The 19,058-nt window shown below is 53.0% G+C and overlaps 1 protein-coding gene across 3 annotated transcripts in view; it reads right to left on the bottom strand.

The window, feature by feature from the left end:
• The window catches only part of CACNA1E (calcium voltage-gated channel subunit alpha1 E), a 329,991-nt gene that overhangs the window by 58,585 nt on the left and 252,348 nt on the right, over nucleotides 1–19,058 (bottom strand). For 2 of the 3 annotated variants that reach the window (XM_019976906.2, XM_019976908.2), the window contains exons 18-25: nucleotides 18,222–18,319; nucleotides 13,933–13,989; nucleotides 12,093–12,752; nucleotides 11,388–11,698; nucleotides 7,954–8,113; nucleotides 6,665–6,794; nucleotides 5,720–5,779; nucleotides 4,850–4,956 (exon numbers count right to left, since the gene is read on the bottom strand). In XM_019976906.2, the coding sequence (XP_019832465.2) occupies nucleotides 4,850–4,956; nucleotides 5,720–5,779; nucleotides 6,665–6,794; nucleotides 7,954–8,113; nucleotides 11,388–11,698; nucleotides 12,093–12,752; nucleotides 13,933–13,989; nucleotides 18,222–18,319 (1,583 nt within the window). The remainder of the gene's footprint in view (nucleotides 1–4,849; nucleotides 4,957–5,719; nucleotides 5,780–6,664; nucleotides 6,795–7,953; nucleotides 8,114–11,387; nucleotides 11,699–12,092; nucleotides 12,753–13,932; nucleotides 13,990–18,221; nucleotides 18,320–19,058) is intronic. The other variant, XM_019976909.2, reaches the window with a different exon arrangement.

Below are 19,058 nucleotides of genomic sequence, written 5' to 3'. Positions count from 1 at the left end.
GAACCAGCTCTGCTGCTGTGGCTGGTTCGGAATGCATTCAAAAGACCTTATCCATCTGAGAGACTAGGGCAGAGGGTTAAGTGTCAGAAAGTGACATACTTCAATGAAAAGAATGTAATAAAAGCTAATATGGGAATTCCGTTCTTTCTGGCATCAAGAGGCAGATTGACTCATGTTTTACTTTCCTGGCTAAGCACTGAATAATGAAAGGCCAAGCGCGGCTGTGATCCAGAGCCTCTGCGTGCCAGGAAGTCCTGACCTTACCTCGTGCCCTGCTATGATGGAAAATGGTAATGGGAAGCTTTCAGCTGCCCACGAGCCTGCATGACTCTGACTGATGTAAAGACCTGTATCCAGGAGCAGAATTCTGGTCATTTTTAAACTGTGTTGAGAAGCCATCATAAGCCTCAGACTTACTATTTAGAATCCAACCCAGGACAGCTTGCTTGGTGACTTGAGCTGGTCAAGCAACATGTTGTAGAGCAATAGCCATGACAAGGGGGAGGCACCCGGGCTGGGGTGCAGGATCACACCTTCCCGTCCTCCCCTGCGGTCACTCCTGCGAGGCGTGGTGGGCCACGCCCACCGCCTGCCCAGGAAGCCCTTGGCTGAACATGGATGACAGGAAGCCTGGGGGCCAGACAGCAGGGCCATTACTGGGCAGGATCCCACAAGGCTCGTGAACTCAACCTGCATAGTGGACACAAGACCCCCCTACCAGGCAGCTGACTCTGGGTGTGGCACCCCAAAGTGAGGGGACCAATGTGCAGATACCCAGAAATGCCAAGGCTGGAACCATCTCTGCTTTCCCACCCAGCAAGTTGGGAAGCAGAAGCGATGGCAACAGGGTGTGAGAAGACTGGGAAAAGCAGTTTCCGGTCTTTTGGTGGACAATAAACCATCAAACAGGGAAAAAAAAAAAAAAAAAAAGCCCTCTTTTTCAAATAGAAAAAGATAAAAAGAGAATGGTTTCAGAGACCTAGTCATTCACCAGACTTTTCTTGAAACCACAGGGAGGAAAAGGCACAGTCAGGACATTTATAGTCGCAAACACTCTGTCTTCACAGGGCCAAGAAGGCGCGGTGCTGTGAGGGCAGTGGGATGAGGGCGCCACCCTTGGCCAGAAGCCCGCCTGCCTCTACACAGGTCATCCGGCTTAGGGAGGGAGACCTGAGTGTTCTTATAAATGCTTTATAATGTAAAAGTGGACGGGGAAAAACGGAAAAGGCGCTATCACAGGTATCTTTCCGTTTATTTTCTTGTCCCCTGCTATGCCCACATGCAGAAAATAAACCCCTGTCCCCTCCTCCTCAAAAGTCAATAAAGTCCCCACGTGGAATTTGTCGCGTTTACATTATAAAGAATCGCTTTGCTTGATGTGCGTGGCTACAGAGAAGAGAGATTCCTTTTGGCCACTGCAGAAACAGCGCATGTGTCCAGAAAACATACATGGCGACAGGTGCAGACCTCTGCCGCAGAAGGGCTCAGCTCTCTCTGAGAATTCAGCTAGAGGCCATTCTCTCCCCTTGGTTTGGGGTGTTGCTCTTGGAACTTGGGCTGGGTTCTGAGAAGGCTCTGGCTGCCAGTGGTGGAAGGGATACCAAGTCACTTCTGACTTCTGAGGAGCCATGGGAAGCTGTTACCATGGCAATCACCATCGGTTCTGCTCAAATTGAGCCTTTGTAGAAGCCTTAGTATGGTGAGGTTCAAGGGCACGGGGCCGGGGGAGAGAGAGGGCAGGAGTAATGTTATGTGAATGGTGGACATTCCTAGGGGAAAAAATATGGGAAGTGACAATAAAAGCTGTATCCACAGGGAGGGAGGTCTTTGACAAGCCTACAGAAAGACTCACATGTGGTTCCTGCTGGCCTGAGCCCCTGACCCCGCCATGCAGTGGGACATAGGACTTATTTCAATGTCAACTTACCCCAGGCGAGGCCCTCACTCTGCTGGCAGGGGAAACTCTGGCTAGCCCTACTGAAATGATGAGATAGCTGAATTCTCTGGGCCCTTAATGAGTAAAGGGAGGGAACAGAATTAGTAAGAGCGAGCACACAAGCAAGAGACAGCATTACCTGGATCCCAGCAAGCGTGATGAAGGCCAGAGGAGATGGGGAGTGTCCCATAAGCAGGAGAAAGGGGAGAGGAGCTATGCACGGCAAGCTTAGAAGGATGCTAACAAAAGAGAGAGTGTGAGCCAGTTCCATTTATACTTTGGAGAGAAATGAAAAAAAATTCGAGAAGTGACATCACTAAAAGCAAGTGATGGATCAAAACGCTCAATCCATCACATACGTGTGGATTCCAGAACTGAGGAATCCTGGGGTCCCCTGCACTGTACCTGGTCTGAGGACCAACAGAGGCTTCGGCTCCAGGGCTGTTAAGGCTTCCCCCTGCCGCCAGCACCAAAGCTACCACCGCCATGTTTCAAAGAGGCAGAGAGAAAGAACAAGACAGATGACACCCCTCCAGCCCATCGTCACTGCTCTGGATCGGAGAAGAGACTGCTGCACTGCGGAGACGAGGCTGGCATGCAGAGAGCCTTCCTTTAACACACACATCCTCCCCACTGGCACCAACACAGACCAAGTGTGTGTGGACGATAACCAAGTCTGGGAAAGCGGACGGTGTTCATCTTCAACTATTTGCATCCGTTACACACCAACGTATTTTGCTGCGTATTCACACTTCATGACGTGATGGAGAATGGAAGCATAAGAAAGGGAATTCACATTTACTGATCGCTTTGGGTCAGGCCCTGGACTAAGTGCTTGAAACACATCATTCTGTTTCCTTGTCAGAGATGAGAAACAAAAGTTAAATGGGTTAATACCTTGCTATGTTACTCTAGGTCATGAAGCTGGTAATGGAGGAGCTAGGCCTTCCTGACTCCACAGCCCACCCCCTTCCTCCCACTCTGCCCTGTGACCCCAGGGAGCTCTGTTCTTCAAGACGAGGTGGCCTCCTTTCTATATGCTTTTCTCTCTTTGTCCCTTATTTCTTCAAAGCGAAAACTTATCTTTACTGAGATCAAAACGAGAGAGAGCAATATGATGAATAATGTACACAAATGAATTGGTAAAATGAGATGGGAGCTTGACTTTAAAAACTGAGGGCTAAGATTTACCTCTAACAAAAACAGTGGATCTCCTTAGGACAAAGGCAGTCTTTGGTATTTTTTTCCATGAAGGAGGAGGAAGAGGAGCTAGGAGTCCCCTTAGCAGAGCCAGAGTTGCCTTTATTTTTATCTTGCTCTGACAGTCCACACAGGGACCAGATTGTTGGGAAAATACTTTTGTGAAATCTCCTTGGGAACAGTTCAGTTCAGTCGTACAATCTTGTCCAACTCTCTGCAACCCCATGGACTGCAGCGTGCCAGGCTTCCCTGTCCATCACCAACTCCTGGAGCTAGCTCAAACTCATGGCCATCAAGTTGGTGATGCCATCCAACCATCTCATCCTCTGTCATCCCCTTTTCCTCCTGTCTTCAATCTTTTGCTTCCTTGTGAAGGGTATGAGTGACTCCATGTGAGTCTAATGGGGTTAATACACTGGTGCACATGAGGACAAGGGACACTGGAGTTGTCCTGATGGCCAGCCCAGCTCAGGGCACAAGTCACATTCAGCCTGGTTCTCCTTTGGGAGAACCTGGCTGGGGCAGCAATGGACACAGCCTACTTCCAGGTTCTGGGAGGTCTCAAATTCTTAGCACACCTGGGGACCTTTCATCTCTCCTACAGACAGAGCACTCCCCAATTTCAGTCACTTGAGGAACATTCTTAACTCTTCTCCCATTTCTTTCTCTGCCAGAATGGATAGGGATGAAAGCTGGCAGTGTCTGGGGAGAAGGTAGGACAGATGATCCAAACTTGACCATTTGGACCAGGAAGGTCAAGTCTATGGAGATGCCTTGTTCCTTCCCTTTTGCAGCTGCCATCAATGACAGCAGGTCCCACATGCTTTCTTTGTGCCCCATCACACTGTATAGCTCGTCTTGCCTAGAAGACTTGGCTTTTTCTTGTACTCAGACAGGCTGGAGGGAATTCCACTGCCCCAGTGGGAGAGGGTGAAGCTGCTCTGACAGTGGAACAGATCCAGACAGAGCCCAGAAGGCTGTCAACTCATCTTCTGGGGCCCTCTACCCACCAGCTGAAGGAAAAGGCACTGACAGTAAGCCTACTTCCTAGCTATACCCTGGAGGGCTAGGAGAGTCCTTTCCTGAATCAGTGTTCCAAAAAAAAAAAAAAAAAAAAAAATCCCCTAATGTAATGAATATAGTTAGCTACCTGGATGGTTTCAGACTATTTTCCTAAGTATGCTACCAAGGAAGGTTTGAAAAGTCTTTCCTTCAGGAGTTTCACATATTAACATGGTTCTTAAGTCCCTGGAATAGCTCTGCGGGACCCCTGCTCATGAGCAGAGAATCTCCCCACACCCAGGATTCTGTGGTCCCCAACTCTGGTCTACCTGCCTCATTTTTCTTTCAAGTGGATCCTTTAATGACAGAATTAAGAAACACAAGGATACACCAGTTGTCCCTGGTCCCACCCTGAATCCATGGGGGAACACAGGTGACTGCTGTCCAGGCTCATTCATCTCAGCTCAAAGGGAGAAACGCCAGGGCCTTTGACTTCTCCCTGCTTTCCGTTTGCCAGTGCTCCTCATTCAGGGCAGGTTAGCTGAAGCTGTAAGGCTCTTGGGAGCTCTGTCGAGGGGCAACTGGGAAGCAGACTCCCAGGGCAGTATTCTCGGGCACCACTGAGTGAACCAGCCCTGGAGAAGCCCTCAGATCAGTCAGTCTCAGGAAAGAAGGAGGGAAGGAAAACGGACAGGAAAAAGAGTTACTTACGCCAGAGCAAAGGCCACCAATGCGCCAACCACCACCACGAAGTCCAGGATGTTCCACAGGTCTCGGAAGTAGGAGCCGTCCTGCAGAATCAAGCCCTGGTCTATCATCTGTAGGAGAAGGATGGGAACGGCCACCGATGAGCCCCAAGGTGCTAGTCATTCGGGCCCTGAGCTCTGGGCTCCGCACGGCAGTGTCTCCACTGCCATTGCCTCTAACCCAACCCCGCACAAGGATCCAAAGAGCAGGAGGACAGGCCCCACGGGCTCTCTCCACTGAACTGTGAGGCCCGAGGCCCTTTTCAGAGCCACCAAGGTTCCCTTAGACTCCTTGGCTCCCAGCACCCCACCAGCCCTCCCTTTCATTAGTGGCTCAGAGCACCAGGCATTACCGCATATGCACAGATGGGAACAATCCCAGATGGGTGAGGATGGGAACAAGATATAAGTGCAGGTTGTGAGGGTGGCAGGGAACAGAGTGGAGGGCAGTGAGTATGGCTGGGACTATACAAGGCCAGGAAGATTCATCCCTACCCAAGCCTTGGCCGGGACACTGGCTCAAACCAGGAAGCGCGATGACAAGGTGAGAACAGTCCCCACTCCTGCGGGACTCCCACTGCCTGCCTGGGAGGGACCTGACCCCTCCCCCCAGGCCATTCCCACAGGTCTGTGCCAGTCTAAGGAGAGCCACGTGGTCATGTCCTGCCACAACAGACCTCTCCAGGATCTGAGGCTGGAGGAGGGGTCAGCAGAGGCCTTACTGAGCTTCTGTCATTGGCCAGGAGGTGACAGCCCTGGGGAAGGCACTGTCCTAGAGGCGCAGATGGGTGACCCCTCCAGCCCCAGAGTCCAGGTGCACTCCAGTTGCTCTTACCTTTATAACCATCTCAAAGGTGAACACGCCAGTGAACACATAGTCAAAATACCTCAGCACCTGCAGGACACATAACATGGAAACCATCAGGCTACATACAGTCCTCAAACACAGGCTCTCCTGCATGCCCACCCCAAGGCCCACTCATTTCAACCTCAGAACAGAAGCCTGGAGTTATAACTGCTAATTGATGCAGGGAGGAGAGGAGCCATGGATGTTGCTGGGGCCGCATGATCTGGTGGCCAGTCCTCGGCCTTTCCCTCCCCGTGGTCAGAACTTAACATCTTGGGTCTGAATTGCCCCACAGATTTCTCCCCTGCTGGGATCCTTGTCAGTTCCAATCCTCCCTGCCCCCTCATCCCTCCTAATATCCATCCTGGGCCTCCACAAGTTGTTTTAGCTCCCCATGTAGAGCTGCAGGGCCCCACCTTCACCCATGCCCCTAGGTCAGACTCCACATCCAGCCCATGGATGGCGGCAGCTGTGGTTGAGTCAATCAGTCGTGCTCAACTCTTTGCAACCCCATGGAATGTAGCCTGCCAGGCTCTTCCATCCATGGGATTTCCCAGGCAAGAATACTGGAGTGCATTGTCATCTCCTGATCCAGGGGATCTTCCTGACCCAGGGATTGAACCTGCATCGGCAGAATTCTTTACCACTGAGCAACCATGGAAGCCCCTTTCAAAGCCCTGGCCGGCTCTCAGGGTAACGCTCCACTGATGAGCATAAAGGTAAGCAAGTATGGTTGGGGAGTTAGGGTTCGGGTGGGGGCTGGTCGTGAAATGGTTCATACTTTGCTCCGAGGAACAGGACTGGGCAATTTCTTAAGCCCTTCCCGTCCTCTAGGAAGCTTCTTTAGCTCACTGTAATGTTGGAATGGTAGGCTCTGGGAGAAGAGAGCACCAGGGTACCGTGGAGGCTGGCAGACAGCCCCCGTGCACGCACTTTGTTGCGCTCTGAGTTGGTCAGGACGGGGTCCTCGGCCGCCAGGGCGATGCTGCTGGCTGCGATCACCAGGAGGATGCACATCTCGAAGTAGCGCAGGTTCACGATGTAGTGGCAGGCCCTGCGGATCCTGTGGGCAGCGAACGAGCTCACTGAGCCGGCCCAGCTTCCCTCCCACCCCATCCTTCTGCCCCACCCCCATACACATCAGCCTCCTCCAGACAGCCAGGCCTTGGCCAGAGGAGGCCGTGGGGAGAGCAATTTAATTTCTCAGGCACCACCCTTGATTTAAAACCCCAGTGGGGGAAAGTAATCAGATTGGTTAGAGGCTGCAGCATGCAAGCCAAGATACATTATCTGCGTGCGCATCTGAGCCACCGTGGGGAGCAGCAGCCAGCATCCAAAGATACACGCTTGGGTGGCTACACATTGCCTTCCACTGTGCCTCAGTGTCTACTCCCCCACTGTACAGAGACTAGGGCAGAGCAAGAAAATCCTAAGAACTCTGAAACATAAAAACAGACCTTGATTCTAAGATTCCTGATGAAAGCAGCAACTGGTTTTCCTGAGCCACGGGTATTCCAATCAAAGTGATTATTCTATCGACTGACTGCATCCTGGCCTCGGTTGGCCTGACACCTCTTAGCCCAGGTTCCTTCCTTCCCAGGGCCATGCTGGAATACTGCCCACTTGGTCACTGAAAGCCTTCTTGTCTTCCGAGACCCCGAAGCTGGTCTACATATATATCTTGCTGACTTCCTGGGCAGAATGCGGCTTCTCTTTCAACATCCCATCTTTTCTGAATCTAACCTTCCAGATTCTTCCTTGCCCATCCTACCTGTGGTCTGAGGAACACACCCACTTCAAAACTGATGAGCAGGGCATTCAATGGATGACCCAGTTATCCTAAGCTTCCTATTCTCAGCTCTGTCCATCTCTGGAATATTTGGTAACACATCCCAAATAGATGTCCTCCCTTCCCAACTTCCCCCGCAACCTACTAACCAAAGACTAGATGAAGGGTCCTTTCCTCTGACATTGCCCATGTTGTTCTATCCTAAATGACTCTTTAGACTATGGGCATAGAGTTCAGAGGCTTCTCATTAATTCCATGACCCACCTCAACTAGTGAGCACCCTGGAGGCTTTCAGATATCTGGCCATACTCCACCAGGAAGGCTCAGGAGGAAGACTGGACTCTCATCCCTCCTTCCCATCACCCTGCCCTGGCTCAAATCTTGGCTCAAAACCTCTAGCACCAAAGGGAGGTGGCAATGGAGGGTGTCTTACGGGTTGGTGGTGCTGAAGATGAACATCGAGCTGTGGGGCACCATGGCCTTGCCCGTCTCACGCTTCTCCTTCTTCTGCTGCTTCTTCTCCACCTCCTCCTCATCCTCTCTGATCTCTGCCTCTTTCAAGGGACTGGCTTCTCCATCAGTCTTGTTGCTGACTATAAGAAGAACATGTGGAACTCTTGAGAAACCTTGCTACATGCAGAATGGTGCCCTTCACTTTCCACTGGGGATGGGACGAGAAGGTGGGAGAGGGAGCTAGGTAACTGCCCAGCAAGGTGCCTGTGAAGGTCAGGGTGTCTGTTAAATTGCACTGAGTGAAGCCCAGGCTCTCTTCCTAGCCCTACCCCTTCCCTAATTTCAGGTGTAGAGCCTTTTGTGCCACATAAATAACAATCATGTTTCCCTAGGTAAGAGAGAATGTTTGTTTCTCTTGTAAAATTTACAAACTTACCTCTATCTAAAATCTGTATTCTTTGTATATATTTACTTAGGGCATTTTTCATGTTGGTACACCTGAACAGGAGAAGGCAATGGCACCCCACTCCAGTACTCTTGCCTGGAAAATCCCATGGACGGAGGAGCCTGGTAGGCTGCAGTCCATGGGGTCGCTAAGAGTCGGACACGACTGAGCGACTTCACTTTCACTTTTCACTTTCATGCATTGGAGAAGGAAATGGCAACCCATTCCAGTGTTCTTGCCTAGAGAATCCCAGGGACAGGGGAGCCTGGTGGGCTGCCGTCTATGGGGTCGAACAGAGTCGGACACGACTAAAGCGACTTAGCAGTAGCACACCTGAACAACATATATTATTATTCCCCTTCTACAGGTGGGAAAACTGAAGTTCAGGGAATTCAAGGACCTATCCTAAGCTCATACAGCTGGTGCTGTGCTTAATGGCTCAGTCGTGGAGGATTCTTTGTGACTCCATGGACTGTAGCCCACCAGGCTCCTTGTCCATGGGGATTCTCCAAGCAAAAATACTAGAGTGGGTTGCCATGCCCTCTTCCAGGGGATTTTCCCAACCCAGGGATTGAACCCAGATCTCCCGCATTGCAGGTGGATGCTTTACCATCTGAGCCACCACGGGAAGCCCAAGAATACCAGAGTGGGTAGCCTATCCCTTCTACAGGGAATCTTCCTAACCCAGGAATCAAACCGGCGTCTCCCACATTGCAGGCAGAGTCTTAACCAGCTGAGCTATCAGAGAAGCCCCTTACAGCTGGTATACATTCCCAATGTAGAATTCTATCTCCTTTCAGTGAAACCACACCACAGTGGAAGATTTTAAGAAGCCATGACTCTGTCTGTGGCTGCCCTTCTGGCTGTTCGTGTTCCAGTCCTGATTAACGCAGAAATGAAACTGCAGTATTCATGCAAAGATGGGTCTATGACTTCTCCCAGGATTGAGAGGATGAAGAAGCAGAGACCAAGTGCGGCTGCTGGGCTTCTGCTCTGAGTTTCCACATGGAAGGTCCAGTGTGGGGTGAGTGGCAGAGAGGACGAGGCCATCCAAGCAGGGCAGGGGCACCTCTCCCACATTCCCATTCAGTGAACGGTTCTGCCCTGGAGCCCTGTGTAAGTAGCAAACCTCCAAAGTCCCGACCCCTTTCAGGTCTTTCCCAAAGGTGAGTCATCCAAAGCGTCCAAAACCCCTCTGATAACACGCTCTAACCTACGGCCAAGGGCAGGGACCAACCCCAGAATGAGAACAGAAGAGGGTCAAACTTTCTTAATGTTGTGTCTCATAAGAGTATGTGTCAGCTGCTCAGTCGTGTCTGACTCTTTGTGACCCCACGGACTGTAGCTAGCCTGCCAGGTTCCTCTGTCCATGGAATTCTGCAGGCAAGAGTACTGGAGTGGGCTGCCATCCCCTACTCCAGGGGATCTTCTCGACCCAGGGATGGAACCCAGGTCTCCTGCATTGCAGGCAGATTCTTCCCTGAGTCACCAAGGAAGCCCAACCCTCTTTTATGAGACATACACCACTATGACCCTCATAAAAGAGGGTCCAAAAACACTTCCTTATTAGTGCACAAAATTAAACAAGACAGCAGGGGTTACTGGACATGTGAGATTATAAAGTAGTACCGGCATTCCAAAGAATACTTTGAGAGGTATTTCAGTTGAGAAGGTGAAGAAATGGAGACAGAGCAGTGAGAGAAAGAAAAACGGGGAGAGAGGACTGCTTTGTGAAAAGAAAAAAATACAGGAGGAAAAAAGCAAGAGTGGAATCCTGTGGTCACAATTCAGTGCCAAGGGGACAGATGGTGGTGGGGTTATGTAGAGATGCGTATGGGGTTGGGGCAGGGATGGGGATGGGGTAAGTGCTTTTGGGTTGTGTTTCCCTTTAAGGTCTCACAGATGAATATCCACCACCTCTGGGAACTGTGAGATAAAGTGTGACTAAAAGCTCCTAGGAGAAAGAGAGTCAATAAGAATAAAAGATTCAAGAAATGTTAGCACAGAGGAAGGTCTCAGAGGTCATCTGGTTCAACGCTCTCACTTCACAGATGATAAATTGAGGCCTCAAGACAGAGAGGGTTTTTGGAGGCCACGTGCTGAGCAGAACCAGGGCCAACATGGGCCCGCCTGCCAGTAATGGTCCCCTAACTTATCAGGTGGCCAAGCACCTGGGGGAGGGGCGGCCCAGAGAATATGCCATCAGATATCCACAAGATAAATTAAGTAGCTGAATAGACAAAGGGGTACAGAATCACATGTGATCTCTCTGAAGACTCTGGGGGGGCCACGGGCTGAACGACATTTTATGGATAAAATTTAAGATTGAGAAAATTCTAGCTTAGTTCTCTTGCTGCTGCTGCTGCTGCTACGTCACTTCAGTCGTGTCCGACTCTGTGCGACCCCATAGACGGGAGCCCACCAGGCTCCCTTGTCCCTGGGATTCTCCAGGCAAGAACACTGGAGTGGGTTGCCATTTCCTTCTCCAATGCATGAAAGTGAAAAGTGAAAGTGAAGTCCCTCAGTCATGTCCGACTCTTAGCGACCCCATGGACTGCAGCCTACCAGGCTCCTCTGTCCACGGGATTTTCCAGGCAAGAGTACTGGAGTGGGGTGCCATTGCGTTCTCCAATGCATGAAAGTGAAAAGTGAAAGTGAAGTTGCTCAGTCGTGTCCGACTCTTAGCAACCCCATGGACTGCAGCCTACCAGGCTCCTCCGTCCATGGGATTTTCCAGGCAAGAGTACTGGAGTGGGGTGCCATGGGGCTAAAACTGCTGCTATTCTTTCATATGTTGAAGAAGGGTTCCATCCCACTGGTGGGGTTTTCCCTGCAGCTTTCCTGGGATGACTCCAGAACCATGCCTCCCCCAGCCTCGGGGGGTGGGGATGTGTGGGGGAAGCATGCCTCCCCCAGCCCTGGGCGGGGAGGGGGCGGTGTGTGGAAGGGGGCGGGCCCTGTGTTCTCACTGTGCACCACGGTTGAGTCCACCAAGGGGCCCACGTCGGGGATGGTGACAGTGACGCTGGTGCTCTCGGTGGTGGCCTTGTCCGTGTTGGCCGTGACGCAGGAGAGGTCGGGCTCGCTCTGGCTGACCCGGCCCATGTCCAGCTTCACGTCCCCCAGCAGAGCCTGCTCACTGCTGCCCTCCGGCTCCTGCTCCGTCAGGGCTGCGTCCTTCCCCACTTCCAGCTCCGGCTGGGGTGGGACAAGGGGTGTGTCGGCCTCATCCAGGGCTCCTGCCAGCCCGGAGCCTCTGGGCACCATCAGACTGTTGGTCCTGTGAGGAGAGAGGAGAAGACAGCTGCTGCTCACATCGGGAAGCGATTCTGAAACGGCTTCTGTGCCTGGCGAGAGGGAAAGGTGGGGGGAGTCCACATGGCCCTGCTGGAGAGCACGTGGCACCTGCTGTCTCCCTCCTCACCAGGCAGAGGAGCTGAGGTCTACCGGAGCGGCATCCATTGGCTGACTCCTGCACATCATGTCCTCCCCACTCCCAACAGGGGATGCCCTGGTTTCCAGGGGAACAGATCTCACTGCTATTGTATTGACACATACTTCGTAAAAGATGCATTATACAAAAGGGAAAAGTGAGGTTCAGAAAGGCTTACATTGAAGAATCCCTAACGCGGGCCACACTATCTGTCTCCAGGGCACTCCTATGTTGCATTTACCTCCGTAAGTCCTGGCATCGCTCTCGCTCTTCCTCCTGGATCATGGGTTCTTTGCCCCCATGGCCAGCCCTGGGCTCACGGTCCCTCTCCCCCTCGCTGGGCACAGCTTCGTCCAGACTCCGCTCCTGGCTGGCAGACCTGCTTCTGGAGGTGGAGGAGGGCTCCCTGCCCTCGGTCCTGACGCGGCGGTGCCGGCTGCGCCGCTGGCTCTGCCTGTGCCGGGCCCGGTCCCCGAAGGTCACCACCGTCTCCCCACTGCCCGCCTCCGGCTGGGTCGGGTCACAGTTCCCGTGACAGGGCCGGGCCAGCCAGGGTGGCTCCCGTTTGCCCAGGGCCAGGGGGCTCCTCTGGCTGTCCAGGGCGCTCGCCAAGTCCCCTCCATCCCCTTTGAGGGACCCCCCACGGCTGACGCGCTCTTCCTCACACTTCTCCAGCCCCAGGCCCAGGGCTAGCCCCTCGATGGCCCGGGGTCTCCGGTAGAGGCTGGGGTGCGCGCTGAGCGGGTTGAGGGGGCTCAGCGGGTTGAGGGGGTTGAGGGGGTTCATGGGCGGGGCCTCCTCCTTGTTGAGGGCCTCCTGGCTGGACATCTGCATGTGCCTCCTCAACTGGCTGGTTCGCTGCTCCCACACGGACATGTGATGCCGGCGCCTCCGCTCCCTCCTGCCAAAGGGGAGAAGGTGAGGGCGAGGTCAGAACAGCTGGCCAAGGGCTGGGGAGGGCGGCCACGGGGGCCCAGACCAGCCTGCAGCGGCCAGGGCACAGGGTCAGGGGGAAACACACGGTGGGGAGCAAACGGGAGAGCCCAGGACCTGCAGACAGGAAGCACAGAAAAATGTGAGGGGCCGAGTGGGTGGTTGGACCAGTGCCCCCCAGTTTTGTGGGGTCTCCCACTCTGATCCCTGCCCTGAAGTAGCTGAGGAGGGGCGAGGGCAGCCCAGGACTGAGTCCCGGTGGCCAGGGCCTGCAGACAGTAGTACGAAGGTTGCCAGGTCTTCACTCCCTGCTCCCCTTTGCTTTAAGGGCATCAACCTGTACTCTCTCTATGCATGGCAATGGCCCTTAGTTCAAGGTCAGAGGCCTTTATTCCTCCTCCTCTCCCTCTCTTTCCCTTTCCCATGCCAGCCTGGGAGAGCTAAGGCTGAGAAATACAAGGGCAGGTCCTATTAAAGGGAGACTGACGACAGCAGGGAGCAGACCCATGTTACAAAAAGTTTGGGCATGACCCTCGCAGCGATGTGGTGGGGTCTCTTCCACAACCACTGATAAAATCCAAGGGTCTCTATGTCCAGGGCCCACGAGCAGCTCATACTCAAAACCACCGCTGAACAGTTCAGCTTGGAGGCCTAGCTGACCATTCACGTGGCAGCAGGAACACTCAAACACGATACAGGGTGGGCTTCCACGGGTGGTGGAAGGTGGACGCTTACACCTGCACGCCCGTGTGCCCGTGGGCGCACCTCTAGAGCCCGTGCAGGGGATGCTCACAGGTGCCCACGCACATCCTCACTGGGGCCCACACGAGCTGTCCACAAGCGCCCGCATGAAAGGCACCCCACTGGCACAAACAACCCACGCCGACACATGTCCACTCACAGGCCACACGGAAGAGCAAACTGCACACGGGGTCACATACCTGAGACGCACACTGAGAAAGGCACACGGTGGGTGGGGCGGAGGGGTGGATCCACAAACCACGTGCACGGAACGCACACACACACACGCCACGGCCCACACGGACGCGTGCACGCCCACTCCACTCAGTCCCCGGCAAGGACAAAGACATGGTGTCCCCGCACCCACACGTAACCACTCACAAACACGCAGACCGGTACACACATACAGGTGGCTGCTGCGTGGCTCCCACATCGACATGTGGTGTCTTCTCCTTCTGTCTCTTCTGGGGAAGAAAAACGGACAGGTTCAGTTCACCCCCACCTCTAGGACCCGCCAGCCCCACGGCCACCAGCCGATCTCCAGGGAGAGGCACAGAATCCCCTAGGTGCCTGCTGCCCTCTGTACATGCCCAGCCATCAACTCTCCAAGGGACTGGCCTTGGTTCCTTGCTGTGTGCAAACATAATGATCTAATATATTGAAGCGAACATGCAGGCACGCATGTTCAGGGTTTCTCAGTTCGTAGAAGCTTTGGACGCTCAGTCATCAAGCCCTGCTGGCACTCAGGTTTCACCTAAGTGTCCTTCAGAGACCTATTCTGGAAACCCTGTAAACTTGGATGAAGTTCATTTACTCCTGATCATATCTAGGATATTCACAAAGGTATGACTCCCCAGCTCATCCCTCTCATCTCACACAACATGCAGGGAACAAATGGTCTAGCGTGCACGCCATTGGCCCGTGGCCAAAGGCAGGGCCATCGCGCTGTGGGCTGCCATCCACATACCTCAGGATGTGAGTGGTGTCCCCTGCACGTGTGCACTGTGCTGGCCCTGGCCGAAGGCCTTGAACACTCTGTCTATTCAGCTGGGTAAAGCACGTATTACCCTTCCTGGCCTTGTGCAGGGAAAAATCTCTTCTACACACACACACACGTGCTATGTCCTTTCGACCACAAGGTCAATGGAAAGTCAATGGTAGGGTGAGGGCATCACCCACAAAGGCAAACAGGAAAAATGGAGCTGTCAGCACAGGGTCAGTGCTCAGGTGGAGAAAGACATGTCTGGGACACTTGTGGAATGAGCCTGCCCCAGTTCCTGGGGTGACAAAACCAGTCTGGCCCAACGGACCCTGCCTGGACCTGGGAGGTTGGCAAATGTGGCTTCTTTCCTGATGAAACTGACACCCACCCATGGAAAACATGCAGGCAAACTAGTGTTGCTCAATCGCCATGTCCACATCCACAGAGCAGCCTGGTCCAGTGGGCAGGGGGAACAGAGGCAGCTGGTCTGAGCCTGGAGAGGCACAGGGCACAGGAGCACCCCTGGGCTGGATGTGGCCAAGACTGTGGAGACGCCTGTGACTAGATCTCCAGCATCCCTCAGCATCAGTGGCTGCCATGCACGTGGGGCAGCCATGCCAAGGGGCATGGCGGCAGAGAGAAAGAGAAGCACACACTCTAGACAGGCAGCATGCACGCCCACCAGGAAAGCACCTTCCACCAGCTGTGCAGGGATACCTATGCAGTGATAGCTCTACAGCTATGCCTGAGACCTGGGTTTAATCCCCGGGTCAGGAAGATTCCCTGGAGAAGGAAATGGCAACCCACTCCAGTCTTCTTGCCTGGAGAATTCCATGGACAGATGACCCTGGCAGGCTACAGTCCATGGAGTCCGACATGACTGAGCGATTAACGCTTACACCAGCTATTTGCAAATTCTCAAGTCGTCACACACTGGCCCTCCAGAAGCACGTGTGGAAGAGGGTAAATACGTGGAAGAATTCTCTGCATGCTCACAAGTGTGCGTGCACACATACACATGCACACAGAGGCCAGGCCAAAGAGAAAACCAACCTCTCATTTCCACACAAATCAGATCCACACTTCAAACTTTACTTCCCCACTTACACATACAAAGATCCAGATTCACATCCCATCACAACCATTAGTACATCTTCAACATTCCTACAATCACACAGAGAAGCATCTCCCCAATTCACACGCATGTGACCTCACACACACCCTACAAGAACCATGTGGACCAGGACAGGTGGCTGGTATTCCTCATTTCAAAGATGGAGAAACAGGGACTCTGAGATGCTAAGAGGTTCTCGCTCTAATGTCACAGCACTGAGCGACAGAGCTAGGTCTAGCCCTCGGGTTTTTTGGGTTGTAATAACGTTCTAGCCGCCACATTCACACTCAGTCATATAGTCCGGAAGTCAGGGGTCTGGGCCTGCATGTCCAAACACACTCTGTTGTTCAGCCAGCAGCACACTCATCACATCCAAAGCCTGTATCTCTACTCACCTGGGACGGTCACAAAGTCCCTCCCACCTCACTGTGCCCGGATACGCACGCAGCTCACTCCCTACGGCCTGTGCCTACCAGCATCTCATTCATTCTTTCATTCCACAAATAGCGAGTTTCCACTCTGGGCCAAGCGTGCTTCCCCCTCATATCTCCAAACCCACTCCTCCTCCAGATTTCCTCATCTCAGGAAATAGCACCACCCACTCCTAAAGTGGCAGCCAGCTCCACCCACTAGCATGTTTGGATACCTGCATGTATTTATTTTTAGCCCAAACTCACGAGTGCAGGGAAAGTGGGGTAGAAACTGCTCGAGGCGCAGAGAAAATTCTAGGGAAGAAGGAGTCGTTTCATCTTTATCGATCTTTAATGAATTTTGGAGCGGGTTTTTTTCTCACTCACAGAGGAGAGGCCCAGAGGCCAGGCCTGCCTTCAATTTTGAAAGGCGAGAACAAGAGGACAGCCGTGCAGGGGAGGCCCCACACATAACTCTGGAATGTCCCTACAGGGCGAGGCCGAGGACACTGAGAGCCTTTCGCACGAGCTCTGGGAAGGGAAGGGCACCTCGCTGATCAGTTTCAAGTAACAGATGACAGGGTCTGGGTCCAGCTGGACACAGGTCCAGCTGCCAGGTGCCTCAGACCCTCCCCAGACATACCGCAGGGCCCCGCACAGTCCTCATGTGGGCCCAGAAGCCCCAACAGGAATTCCGTGGTTCTGTGGTCAGCCTCTCCCCAAGGTCCTCCCCCAGTGCCACGCAGAGGTCAGCCGCCCAAAGGGCCCCACGGTCTGCTAGTTCCACCAGCAGCCACCAGGGCCAGGCTGGATCCTCAAAGAGGGTCTACACTGGCTGCTCTAATGTATCACCCCCCGCCCCCCATTCTCTCTCTAATGCACTCCAACTGGATTTTGTTCCCACTGGGCCACTTACATGGCTCTCGTGAAGTTCACTAACAGTGTGCATTTTGCCAAATTCAATGCTCCCTTTTCTGTCCTCATCTCATGGGATCTTTCAGTAGTCCTGAGCTCTTCCGTCCACTTCTTCCTTCCAGAAGCATGTTCTTCTCCATGTCCCCAGGACACCCTGCTCACCTGCTCTCCTCGTGGGTTTCTCCTTGAACACAGGGTGCTCTCTGGCCCCTGGCCTCAGCCTCTCAGCCCACCTCTACCTGGGTCAGCTCTCCTGGGATGACAGCCTAAATGCCATCCAAATGCAAATGCTATACCCCCAATCCTTATTTCTAACCCTGACTTCTGAGCTTCAGACACACGTGGCCAATAGCCCATTCGGAATCTTTACTTGCTCATCTTATATGCACTTCAGATTTAATGCCATCAAAAGGAACATTGGATTTCCACCATCTTCAAGTGAGCCATAAATACCACCACCACCTCTCCAGTTACACAGGCATCAAACCTTAATACCTGGCAGAAATGTTTGTTTCTCCTTTTTTTTTTTTTCATCTCTACTTCCATCACATTTATTCCATCAGCTCATCCTATTGTCCTCTCTCCAAATACAGACTGAATGAGATGAACTCTCATCTGCTCTGTTGCTACTATCATGCTCTAAACCACCACTAACTCTCACTGCTTTACTCAGAGCCAATCTCTGTCTTCCTGCCTCCAGTCCATTCTCCACAGAGCAGAGTGACCTTTTCAAGTATAAATCAAATCCTACCCATCCTTCCCCTCTAGACCCTCCTACAGTTGCAATCAGAACAAAAGCAAAGTCCTTCACTTGAGCCTTTAGGACCTCCCCGGCCGTACTTCCTTCTCTTTCCCCTTGCTCCCTCCACACCAGCCACACTGGGACCTTACTGGGAATGTTCCATCTTCATAACATCACACAACCATCTTCTACACATTTCGGTCTCTGCTTAAACATCCTCTCTTCAGAGAACTCCTCCCAAATTGCCCAAAGGTACTGCACCCAATTCCTATTCCTCTGCCTTAGTACCCTGTTTTACTTATTTTATAGAAGTTCTATCTACAATTATTTCTGTGCATTTATCAGCTATCTTGCTCACTGAAATACAAGTTCTGTGAAAAGAGAGACCCTGACCCTGTCTTGCTCAGTACTGTATTCACAGGACGCTTCCTGGCACAGAGCAGGCTCCCTCCAAGGGTCAACAGCTGTGGAGCTGAGCACTGGGCTGTCGACACAGGAGCCCAGGGGTCTGTGACGTGGGGACAGCGACTCACTCGATGGAAGGCATGTTGGGTGCAGACATCGGGCTGACCTCCTTGGCCTTCTGCAGTGCATGCTTCTGGTTGAAGGCCTCCTCTTCTTCTTGTTCATCCTAGACACAAAGTAGAGATGGTGTTGTCTGGGATCCCCATGAAGGAGAGTAGCTTCCTCGGCCCTGCCCAGAAGGGCTGAGGGAGCTTCTGGAGACCTGGAGAAGCGAGGAAAGCAGAGCAAGAGGTGAAACAGGCAGAGTGAGGTCATGTTGGCTCACAGACCTCCAGAAACTAGCAGTCAGGCCTCCTGAGACAGCAGCCTCCACAGCCCTGGTGTGGCCAGCTGTTCTGGCCCCCATCCTGCCCCACAGGCCCCCCATGTTTCCTCAGGAGAGACTTGAAGGTCTACCCCAAACCCCAGTCCTTGGTGGAGGTGGCCAGGGCTGTAAAGGTCAGAGGCCAGAGCTGACACTTCTCGGATGCTCTTCAGTGTCCGGGCGTGATGGAGAAGGACCTTCCAGGCAGAGCTCCTGAGATGAACGCCACAGCCCTCATCACACCCTCTTCCCTGCACAGCTAAGTGACCCCTACCCTGGTGCTCGGGCAGGGATCTCAGCCCCTCACCCACACTCCAGCTTATAAATGTCTTTCTATGTGATGACGGCACGGAAACCCGGTTCAGGTAAAATGACTAGGGCTACTAAGATTGCATATGTTTTCAAAGACTGCTCTGGTTTTTACACACGTCCTTTTGCTTCATCCTTGCTGTCCTCCTAAGAGGTATGCAAGGCAGATATAGCATTCCCCCCCCCCCTTTTTTTTTAACAGATGAAGGAAGCAACACTAATAGAGACCAGG

This window comes from Bos indicus, chromosome 16 (genome assembly GCF_029378745.1).
Source record: "Bos indicus isolate NIAB-ARS_2022 breed Sahiwal x Tharparkar chromosome 16, NIAB-ARS_B.indTharparkar_mat_pri_1.0, whole genome shotgun sequence".
Lineage (NCBI taxonomy): Eukaryota > Metazoa > Chordata > Mammalia > Artiodactyla > Bovidae > Bos > Bos indicus.
This window is presented reverse-complemented; position numbering and strand designations above follow the sequence as displayed.